Genomic DNA, 12,660 nt, shown 5'->3' on the forward strand with positions numbered 1-12,660 from the left:
CCAATCCATGCCAGCCAGTTCCCTTCTGATGCCATCAAAATTGGCCTTACTCAATCTCAACCCAAGGAAAGTCCTATCCTTCTCCATGATTACCTGAGATGAATCGTTGGAATTAAGTTTCTGTGATTTTTATAAATTAGAATATGTTTATGGCTTCTAAACATGCAGTTTGTAAAGCTGTGAAATTTGGGTGTGAGCTGGTGCTGATAGTGGGAATAAGCAGTAAACAAGGAGTGAATGGGAGCAGTTAGAGATTGAGAACATGGACAAAGGAACATAGACAAAAGAAGGAGAGAGTTGCAAAACATATATTTGTCATGCAAAATAGGCTTTGAGTTGAGTTGGGTGTAAAAGCCAAAATAGTACTGCCTGTTTTTCCATCTGTGCCAATGTAAAAGTACACGTTTCAGAGAAAGAGATGTAAGTATCTAGTCCTAATCTTGGGCCATGTGCTTTTTGGGTGGGGCAGCATGTTTGCCATTGAAAAATAATACTTTGCAGAGTTATGGGAAATGTACAGTAGAATGGGGACTAGCATAATCTCAATGGGCTGAGTGGTCTTCTGTGCTATAACTATTCTGTCAGTATATGATGTTTTCTGTGTTTGTAATTCAACAGAAGACTGCAGTGAAACTGTTTTGATCACAGTGAATGCATCCTTCAACTTCACAAGATGAAGTTCAGGTTTAACTAGAACTTGCATTGCGGATATATGAAATAACAAAAGGCACTTTCCAAATTTATAATTCATAGTTAAAACTTTGCATCTATTTTATTAAAGTTTTGTTGCATATGTTGTTTTTGTGAATTACTTGGTGACACATGATTGTATTTTCTTGTCTTTCAGGAAACAGTAGAATACGCCTTCCTCATAATTTTTACAGTTGAAACATGTTTGAAGATTATAGCATATGGACTATTGTTGCATCCCAATGCGTATGTAAGAAATGGATGGAACTTGATGGACTTTGTAATTGTAATTGTGGGGTAAGTTTCATTTTTAATGCTAGATAACAAAACATATCATTGTAACTTTTTTGTAAGTTCATTAATGAAATGCATTGTGATTGAGAAGATTATAAAATGCAAGTTTTATTGCTATAGAAACCCAACACCTCAACATTGCTTGCAATTTGAAAATTCTGTGGTTGCTTCCATTTCTTCATGCTGCATCACAAAGCAATATCATGCTGCTTATTGTTTTATCATTGGGATATATATCAAATAACAGCGAATTTATGGAATTATCATTGATATCACATACAATATCATTCAATATAATGAAGTCATTTAAGGCCTTATTTTCAGAAAATGCTGGAAATACTCAGCAGGTCAGGCCACATCTGTGGAAAGAGAAACAGAGTTTGTTTCAGGTCGAAGACTGTGTTAGAATTGAAAAGGAGACAGAAGAAGCTTGTAAAGCTGCAGGGTGGGTCGGGGAAAGGGGTTGTCTTTGATATGGTGAAACTGGGATGACAATAAGCTGTAAACAAGGTTATCGGGTCAATGAGTGAATGGGAGCAGTTAGAAAGCGAGAACGTAGCCAAAAAAACATAGACAAAAGAATGAAAATTGCAAAATGCAGAGCATCTTCAAAGAGATTCCATCACCAGACACCTTTTCCCCTCTCCTCCCCTTTCAGCATTTTGTAGGGATTGTTCTCTTTGGTCCATTCTTCCACACTTAACAACCACCCTCCTTCTTACGGCACTTTTCCTTGCAAACACAAGTGATGCAACACTTGTTCTTTCACCTCTCCCCTTTCCACCATCCAGCGACCTAAATAGTCTTTTTAGATGAAGCAGCAATTCACTTGGACTTTTCCTAATCTAGTGTGCTGTATTCAGTGTTCACAATGTGGTGTCCTCTACATTGGAGAAACCAAACACAGATTGGGTGAGTGCTTTGCAGAACACCCACATTCAGTCTACTTTCTTTTGCTTGCCACTTTAATTCACCTTCCCATTCTTACCTGTTGGTCTGTCACAGTGAAGCCCAATGCAAGCTTGAGGAACAGCAGCTCATCTTCTGTCTGGGCATGTTGCAGCCTTCTGGACTCGATATTGAATTTTACAACTTCAGGTAGCTTGATTTCTCAGCCTGCATCAGTCATCCTCTGATAATAACTCGGGGTTCCTTTCTTCCCCTTTTATTTTTCTAATTTTCTCTGGGAGTAGTGTATAAGGCCAGCCTTATCTTTTGGTATTGTCCTTCTGCTCTGCTGAGTATTTCCAGCATTTTCTGTTTTTGTTTTAGATTTACAGCATCAGCATTTTTGTTTTGATTTCCAAGGCTTTATGTTCTGTTGATATAGTTGATGGAACAGAACACTAATGAATAATCAGGTCCAAAGAATAAATATATTCACATCAAATTTGTTTCAAGAATGATCATCTGGTCAGTTGTAAGATCAAAATGAAAGCCTGTATGAAGTAATATAGAAAGGATCAGCATTCAACTTGCACAGAGCTCTCTGCAGAGCTTGTACCCAATCCTTTTGAATAAAGGTGGTGGGGAGGCCTATTTGCATACTTATTGACCAAACTATCAAGTCGTCATCTCAACTCAAGCACAAGCCTCCCAATACAGTAGTGGAAGCTCAGACTCTAAGCAAGTTCAGGTTGTTGTCAAGAAAACTCAGGTTTATGAGTTTCACAGCATTTCAGCAATTTATCCTTCTGTAGGTTACTGAGGTACCATTTTAGGTAAGTGGCATGAATTCTGTGAATCATGAATTTGATTAGCAAAGAGGATGACAGCATTCATGGCAGCCTCGCATTCTCTCTTCCATTAGAATAGCTGAGGAGTAACACAAGTTTATTTTTTATTGATTTAAGGGTTGTGGGCATTATTAGCAAAACCAGCACTTATTGCCCATTCCTCATTGCCCTTGAGAACCTGGTGGGGAGCAGCCTTTTTGAACTTTTCTGCGATAATAAGTCTGAGAGTCTATAAATCCTTCTGTTGCTGGAAAAGGTGTTGCAGGATTCAGAGCTAGTGACAATGAATGAAAAGTGATATGTTTTTAAATTAGGACACTGTGGTTTAGAGGGGAGTCTCTGGTTGGTAAAGTTCCATGCCTTGTTGTTCTTGTAGACATCATGGGTTTGGAAGTTGTGGTTTGGAAGTAATTGACACGTAACTGCAGTGCATTTTGTAGATGGAGCATTGGTGGATTAGAGAATATCAAAGATTTACAACCCTCTGAGAGATAAAATCCCTCCTTATCTCAGTCTAAAATGGCTGGCCTTTTATTTTAACACTATACATCCTTGTCCTCAACCATTCCTTTGTAGTCCCTGACAAACCCTAGGACACAGTCTCAAAGCATCTACCCTTTTGTTCCAAACCTTCTCTGGTACACTCCCCAATTCTTTCTCTGTGACATTGATGACTGCATTGGTGCTGCTTCCTGCACCCATGTGGAACTTGTCAATTTTACCACCTTCGCTACTAACTTCCACCCAGCTCTCAAATTCCTTTGGACCACTTTTCTCCCTTTTCTGGATCTCTCTGTCTCCACTTCAGGAGCAAACTATCCACTATTTACGATAAACCCACCAACTCCCTCAGCTACCTAGACTACAATCTTCTCAGCCTGTCTCTTGTAATAATGTCATCCCTTTTTCCCAGTTTCTCCTTCTCTGCAGCATCTGCTCTCTAGATGAGGCCTTCTATTCCAGGAAATGTACTTATTCAGGAAACATGGCTTCCTTTCTCCTGTGGTCAATGGACCCCTTTCTTGCATTTCCAACATTTCATGGACTTCTATTCTCACACCCAGTTCCCTCCAAACAGTACAAAGATGTAGTTCTCACCTTTCACCCTATGAACCTCCACATCCAGCACATCATCCTTTGTCATTTCCGCCAGCTGCAATGGGATCCCACCATTAGCCACATCTTCCCCTCTCCTTTCCTTACCATCTTCCACAGGGATCACTCTGACTCCCTGGTCCATACATACCTCCCCACCCACCCACCTCTCCCTGACCCCTAGCACTTTCCCTGCAACCGTAAGGGGTGTAACACTTGTTCTTACACCTCCCTTACCAACATCCAGGGGCCTAACCAGCCCTTCCAGGTGAGGTAAAGATCCACGTGCACCTCCTCCAACCTCTACTGCATTCGGTGTTTCCAACGTGGCCTCCTCAATGCTGGCAAGACCAAGTGCAGACTAGGTGTCTGGTTTGAGGACCACCTGCGCTCTGTCTGCACTGGCTATCCTGAGCTTCTGGTTGGATGCCATTTCAACTCCACTTCTGCAAACTAGAAGGACAACACATAGTATTCCACCTGTGTAGCTACAACCCAATGATATGAACATAGAATTTTCTACTTTCAGGTAACCCTTACCTCCTGTGTTCCCCTATCTCTCTCCTTCCACTCCACCTCTGGCCCTCTTATTTTAGTTCCCTTTCCTATAGATCCTCCCTCCTGGTTCTACCCACACACTTCAACCACCGTATTCCCTCCCCCATCTAATTCCATCTGCCCTTCATCTCTCCCTTAATGGTTACAATCTTCCTTCCTTCCTTATCAGACATGCAGCCTTTGTGTCCCCGCCTTTCACCCTCCAGCCTCTGACTTCAACTCCACCCTCCCCTCTTCCCATCTGCCTATTTTTCTCCCCTTGTCTGCTTCCACCTATCATGCACCTGCCTCTGTCTCCCAAATTCACCCCTTCCCCTCTCCCATCTGGTTCTTCTCCCCACCCTCCTTCACTCCTCCTCAGTCCACCTATCGCCTACCAACCCGTCTCATCCCTCTCTCTTTATACTGGCTACCTTCCCTCTTCCACTCTTAGTGCCAATGCATGTTCTCAACCCACACATCGAAGATTCCTCTCCCCACCCCCCCCCCAACAGATGTTGCTTGACCTACAGAGTTCCTCCAGCAGTTTGTTTATTTATCTGCAGTCTCTTTTGTCTCCCTTTACACATTTACCTCAGAATCTTATATGTTTCAATGAGATTACCTCACATTCTTGCAAAGTACAGGCACATTTTGCTCAATCTGTCCTTATATGACAACACTGTCTTGCCAGGAATCCATCTAATGAACCTTCACCACACTTCCACTAAGACAAGTAAATCCTTCCTTGAGTAACTTGATAAAAACCATGTGTATTTTCACCAAAGCCCTGTACAATTGTGGAGTGACTTCCTATTCCTGTACTCCAACACCCTTGTAATAGAAGCCAATGCTCCTTTTGTCTCATCAATAACTTGTTGTACCTGCATGCTAACTTTCTGCATTTCTTGTAACAGGACCATCACATTACTCCTTATCTCATCCAACTGATACTGTTTTGTGATCTTCTGAGTCAATATCCTCTCTCATTGCTGTCCTAATATCAGGCTTTAGAAATCAGAACTATCCCCATCTTTCCATTCAGCCTGTCTTTCTGAAACATCAACTACTGCAGACTACTTGGTGCCCAACATTTGCCTCATTGGAACAATATCCTTTTAAAGCCCATTAGTTCCAAACCATTTATTGGCTTGTGTCACTCTTTCATCTTCTTTGTTATGAATGGAGTATACACTTGGATAAAAAGTTTTTAATTTTAACTTTTCACCATTTTCCACACTTTGCCCCCATTTTCTTCTGTTCTTTTACTGTTATACATTGTTCCAGCTTGTCATGTAAGTCTATCATTAGCCATTTTGCTATCTTGCTTTTCTCTTTATATTTTTAAATTTTCCCTCACCTTGATCCTGACTCGTATTTGCTTCAGAGTCTTGCATGCATCCCTTTTTATTTGATTTGTCAAGACACTGGTCCATGCAAAGTTTGCTTCCAAAGAAGCAGCTCCCTCTTTGCCCTGCACTGGTGGCAGTGTCACAAGAATCAAAATGTCTTTCTCTTGCACCGTTCTAAGACTTGCACATGACTTTGTGACCTTATGCTATTTGTACAGGATTTAGTAATCCAGAAACTATCACCATCGTGTTTCTGCTTGTTAATTTCTATATTCTAGCTCCTCATACTCCATAGGAGAATCTCTTTCTTAGTACTAACTCTATTGTTGATTCGTGTTTGGACCATAACACCCGAATCCTCCCATTCCAGCCTTGAGGAGATGTCCTTACCCTGTCACTGGGCAGGCAACAGTGTTTCAGTTTCATGCTTGCTGTACAGCTCCCTACTGCTGCCATATTCTTTTTCACTTACCCCATCCTAAATGGTCTCCTGTATAATGGTGACTTGATGAGATTTCCATCTTCCCTATTGTCATTGTTCATGTCCAGAAAGGCAGCCAGCAACTTGTTGGAGAAGGTCAAAGGCTGAGGCTGCTGAACATTGCAGCCTGGGGTCCCATACTTCCTGATAATCAAATCCTTCTGTTCCTGACCACTGGGCAAATCCAGGCCACTACTTAAAGGAAGGATTGTTGCTTGCTGCTGGATCAAACTGTCTGGGTAACTCTCATTCCTTGATGCATCATAACGTCTACAACTTACTCCAGGTCAAAACTCTAGGCCAAAGTTTTTCAAGATGCAGTCACTTACCATACGTATGGTTGAAAGGGATCTCACTGATCTCCATTAACTCCCACATGTTAGAGCTGTAACGGATCACCTGCTCTGGCGTCCCTTTCATATCTTACTTTCTATACTCATTTGGATTAATTTGATACTTAGTCTGTTGACTAATATTGCTATTCAAAGTTAATCCATCTATATTGCTTTTATTTACCTATTATCCCTTAATAGCTTTAAATACTTCCTGAATGAATCTAACTTAGTAACAATAATCACATACCAAGTAGCTCTAAGTTCCCCCTCTACACTGAATTCTCATATTGATTTTCTTGACTTCCACAATCTATTCAAGCTGCACTACCTATTATCTATCATCGAAGATCCCCACCATCCTGGCCATGCCATCTTTTTGCAGCTACCATAGGGCAGGAGGCATAGAAGCCTGAAGTCCCACACCACCAAAAAAGCTACTTCAACCATTCGGTTCTTGAACCAACCAGCAAAATCATAATTACTACAGTTTAGAAACACTGTGATCACCTTGCACTAAAATGGACTTTGTTTTTGTTTTGTTCTAATTGTGTTCTTTCTTGTAAAAATTGTGTATCTGTTCAATTCATGTTTGTCTTGTAAATGCTGCTTACATGATGCTATGTGCCTGTGATGCTGCTGCAAGTAATTTTTTCATTGCACTTGTGCATACGACAATAAACTTGACTTGACTCCATTTAAGGTGCTAGGCATGGAGCCCCATTTAATAGATGATGACCTCCCTTGTACATTTGCAAGATTTCAAATCTCCTTGGAGCTCAGTGCATCACAATTCATCACTGGCAAAACAGTCCTCCTCTTGCTCTGAGTTTGGATTTGTGACTTGAGCATGTGGCATTATTGAAATGCAGTAACATTGTGCATTGCTTCTTGCTCAGGTTTAACTAGGAAAGTTGCTCCCTGACTGCCCTGGGTGGGTGTGGCCTCTTGCTAGGAGCCTTATTTCCTTTTTCTTCCTCCTTCTCCCAGCTGTCTACCCTGGTGTGTGCTTTCTTTGCTATTCTCCTTTCCAAAGTTGTGTTGGTATGTAAAATTCTCCTGTCTATAGAACAAATTAATGATTCAGTGTCACATTAAAAGTGTTGAAGTGACTTCATTCCATTTAAAGCTGAGATCAGACTTACAACAGAACTGTTTAAGCAATAGTTTACAACACTTAAGCTTCAGGCAGACGACCATTTTGATATTAAATGCAGTCATCGGATGCCGGTCAGATATGGTAAATCCTTTCGCTTAATTGTCCTCTCCCACCTCCAGCTATTCCTTGTACAGTTCTCCATTCTGTGCTAATTGTCTAATACCTCTCTATAAATGACTGTATTCCTACATACTCTTTTGCATATAGCACACACATTTCTTTTCCCACTTTAAATCATGGTCCTGGGTGCTTCTGCTGCTTAATTGTTTCATTGTGGTTTAGTCATTTGTTTGTGCTGGCAATTGAGTTTGCATGAACTTTCAAGGTTATAGTATTGTGACAGCAGTGAGATGACTCATCTGATAAAATGAGCTGGACTATTCCATTTCTGGTTCTTAATTTAGTTGATGTGCATTTAGCAACTGCTTTAATGGTACAACTTAACCCTTTCCTTGGCTTCTTAGACAGAAGGTTCCAATTTATAAAGCCAATTCCAGAGATTTGAGGACAAAACCTTAGGCTGTTGGATTAGTACGGAAGGTGAACAGAGGTTAGGAGCTAGAACAACAAGTGCCGGTTTAGCAATACTGGCATCAAATTAGTATGGTACATTGATGTTATGATCTGCCAGCTCTGCATGCATACAGGAGCAATTTATGTCACATGTATGAAATGGTTCTCAATGAGGGGGCCTTGCCACTTGAGTTACATATGAGTGCATGCACAATGGTTGTCATATTGGAATCCATTGAGCCTGAACATTGCGTGTTGTGGAACCAAGTTTTGTAGCCTTAAAGACAGTTGGGTTATACGATATGGAATGAGAAATTTGGGCTATTGTGCCTATGTCAACATGTAGCCTAAGCAGAAAGTTTGGAACAAACTAACTAGATTGAAGTAGAAATAATGGCAGGACATCATCTCAGCAGATTGAAGATAATTTAAAGAATTAGAGTGAACAAGTTGAATAAAAATACCTCCATATCATGGACGCAGAGCAAATAACATCAGCAAAATGTTAAAGACATTGCAGAGCTGGTCAGAAATTAGCTTTTATAAAATGCATATTAGTGATGAAGGAGTGTGTGAGTTTTGTCACTAGCTCATGGGGTTTCATATCATTAAATTATTTGCTTTGCTGTATTGCGTGCTGATCCATCCATGGATCAGTGTCATTTTGACAATTGATTAAGAAACACTTTGGCACATCTTGATATTGTACAGGCTTTTTCAAAATTCAATTTCTGCATTTGTGTTCTTTATGATTTAAAACATGTAATGTGAAATTTGGCTCAATTTTGTTGTAACTTCAGACCAAAGAATTAAAATTACTAAGGAAGGTTGATGGTGCTAGAGTTGGGGCAGCAGGTAATAGCTGCTCTGAGGGAGATTGATAATATTTTGTTATTATATTTCCTTATGACATAGAAGGAGGCCATTCAACCCATTGAGTCCATGTTGGCTATTGGAGCAATCCCATTCCCCTGTCACCTGTTCTCTCCATTAACGTCCATTAAAAGCCCTGAATTCCCCTACCACCCACCTACACTATGGCAATTTACAGTTGCCAATTCATCAAATGACCCACGGATCTTTGGGATGCAGGAGGAAACCAGAGCACCCCAGGGAAACCCAAGAGGTCAAGCGTGAACTTGCAGATTCCATACAGACAGCATGGGCTGCTGAAGCTATGAGATAGCTGCACTACTTGCAGTGCCACTTGTTTGATAACTTCAAAACAAATCTGTCATCGGTTGTGGAGAAATGCCATGCAAAGTCTTGAAAGTAGTTTTGAAGAACAGATTGAACACATCAATGAGCACTTTGTGAAAATGACAAGAAAAAAATGGAGCATGAAAACTGTTGGCAATAAAGCCAGCTTCAGGGGTGCTTGCAACAATTTTAATATCACTCAATGCAGTTGTGGATCACTTTCTAAACTTAATACATTCATCAAAGTCGAGCTTATTGTCATCTGCACAAGTACATGTATGCACAGGTGCAATGAAAAACTTACTTGCAGCAGCATCATGGGCACATAGCATTAGAGACGCAACATTCATAATAAAAACATAAATTAAAAATAAGTTAGAGAAAATAATACATTTAAATTTATACATCTATTTCCATGTTCATGAGTACCTATTGAAAGAAATGTCCTGGTCTGAAATGACATTTTCTTGGAAACTCGATACCTTACTGTCATGAGCATGCATGTTACCTATGCTAATGACACTGATGAATTTCTGACACTCATATTTGTACATTTATTTGTACATTTCTTTAACTCAGCATTTCTTTATTTCAATCAGGAGATGTAATTTTACAATAACCACATAAGAATTCACCAGTCAGGATCAGAAACATTGGACTTGATGATGAATCTTGAAAAATTGCAGGCACGGTAGTGTAGCGGTTAGCATAACGCTATTACAGCTTCAGCGACCCAGGTTCAATTCCGGCTGCTGTCTGTAAGGAGTTTGTATGTTCTCCCCGTGTCTGCGTGGGTTTCCTCCGGATGCTCCAGTTTCCTCCCACATTCTAAAGACATACGGGTTAGGAAGTTGTAGGCATGCTATGTTGGTGCCGGAAGCGTAGCGACACTTGCGGGCTGCTCCCAGAACACTCTGCACAAAAGATGTATTTCACTGTGTGTTTTAATGTACATATGAATAATAAAGATATCTAAATTGTCCATATTGTGTTTTGGCTGCAGAAACTCTACATGTCATTTATGGTTCTATTTCAAATGAATTGTAACTAATGTCCTTCCAAAAATAATCTCTTTAGCTCTTGTAAAGCTAGATAGTTTCTGCTTTCTGCAGTTTTGTCTTAACTGTTGCTGTAAATTGCTACTGATGTCTGTCTTGGAAAACTGTTCATGTGTGCATGGCCAGAACTGTGGAAAGCAGCCATTAACATCCCAGTAGCATGCTTCATAATTAGTAGAAAATGCTACTCTGAAGTCATCCATGCATGCAACCTATGCTACATCCAAAGTACTGAAAAGTTTTTTTAAAAAGGAAAGCAAGTAAAATACAGAAATTAAGAAGTGTCATGAGAATAGATTCTTTCCAATACATTATAGAAATTCAACTTTGCGATTTATAGTGGATGATCAGGATCCCGGAAACAAATAACTTTGTTCAGTTTTTTGTAACACCTTCTTAAAATACTATTGACAATTTTATAAAGAACTTAAACTGCTCTACTTACAAGTCCCCAACTTGGATGAAAGTTGCTCTGTAGTGTTGTCTCTCAAGCAGGCAGCTGACGCTAAGCAGACTATCTTGAAAATTAAAGCAAAAACTGCAAATGCAGTAACACAGACAGAATGCTGGAGAAACACAGATCAGGCAGCATCTAAGGAGGGAAGTAAACAGTCGACATATTGGGTCGTGACCCTTCATTGGGGCTAGAAAGGAAGAGGGCAGAAGGCAGAATAAGAAGGTTGGGGGAGGTGGAGGAGCATAGGCTGGCAGGTGATAGGGCTTCTGTTGCAAATATTGTGGGTCCAGGCAGCCGCAGAAGCTTTCATAAGCTCTGCAGCGTGCATTTTCATTTTAGCAGTAAACATTAAGATCACAATGAAACCCTTAGTACTTTGTACAAAGCTGCTATGCATTTGTGACTACAGTGAGTTTATTGGCTACTAACCTATTAAAACGTATACTTAGAACAGTATAGCACAGGAACAGACCCTTTGGCCCATGATGTCTGTGCTGACCGTGATGCCAATCTGAACTAATCCCATTTGCCTGCACGAGGTCCATATCCCTCTATTTCCTGCCTGTTCATGTGTCTGTCAAAATGCTTCCTAAATGTTGCTATCGTATTTGCTTCTACCACTTCCCCTGGCAGCTCGTTCCAGGTACCTATCATTCTGTGTAAAATAAAAACTTGCCTCGTAAATCTCCTTTAAACTTTCCCCCAGTTATCTTAAACCTATGCTCTCTAGTATTTGACATTTCCATCCTGGGAAAAGACCCTATTCATGCCTCTCATAATTTTATATACTTCTATCAGTTGTCCCTTTGTCTCATATGCTCCAGAAAAAACAATCCAAATTTGTCCAATCCTTCCTTATACCTAATACTCTCCAATCCAGGCAACATCCTGGTGAACCTTTTCTGCACCCTCTCTAAAGCCTCCACATCCTTCCTGTAATGCAACGACCAGAACTGCACACAGTACTCCAAATGTGGCCAAGCCAAAATTTTATACAGCTGCAACATGACTTGCTAACTTTTATACTCACAACACCCATCAATGAAGGCAAATATGCCATACACCTTGTTTACCACCCTATCCATGTGTGTTGCCACTTTCAGGGAGCTATCAACATGCACCCCACTATACATCAATGCTTTTAAGGGTCCTGCCATTTACTGTGTACTTTCCTCTTGCATTTGACCTTCAAAAATGCAACACCTCACACTTGTCCAGATTAAACTCAATCTGCTATTTTTCCACCCAAATTTCCAACTGATCGAAATCCTGCTGTATCTTTTGACAACCTTCCGCATTATCCACAGTTCCACCAATTTGCAGACTTGCTAATCAGACCACCTACATTTTTATCCAAATTCTTTTGTGTATTACACACAACGGAGGTCCCAGGACTGATTCTTGCAGAACATCATTGGTTAGAGACCTGCAGTCAAAACAACACCCCTCCACCACGACCCTCTGTCTTCTCTGAATAAGCCAATTTTATATCGAACCTACCAAGTCACCAGTGATCCCATGTGACCTCATCTTCTACCATTAATTTTTGAAAAAATATTTCAGTAATAAGTTATGCTTCTATAATAAATGCATTTTGGACACAAAATAGTTTCTGCTTATTAATTGAATGCATTTTGATCCATAGTCTAGTGGAAGAATTTTTTTGAATGTATTTACAGAATTACTGTTGAAAATTCTAACATGTATTATTAGTGCGGCATCAATGTACTATTTTGTATTGAAATAAGGGATGACT

General features: G+C 40.3%; 1 protein-coding gene across 1 annotated transcript in view; it reads left to right on the forward strand.

Annotated features, from left to right (window-relative positions):
• Positions 1-12,660, forward strand: part of LOC127572139 (voltage-dependent L-type calcium channel subunit alpha-1D-like) — a 305,309-nt gene that overhangs the window by 112,224 nt on the left and 180,425 nt on the right. Inside the window, exon 4 of the mRNA XM_052019090.1 lies at positions 848-987. Coding sequence (XP_051875050.1) covers positions 848-987 — 140 coding nt within the window. The remainder of the gene's footprint in view (positions 1-847; positions 988-12,660) is intronic.

Source organism: Pristis pectinata, chromosome 6, assembly GCF_009764475.1.
Source record: "Pristis pectinata isolate sPriPec2 chromosome 6, sPriPec2.1.pri, whole genome shotgun sequence".
Lineage (NCBI taxonomy): Eukaryota > Metazoa > Chordata > Chondrichthyes > Rhinopristiformes > Pristidae > Pristis > Pristis pectinata.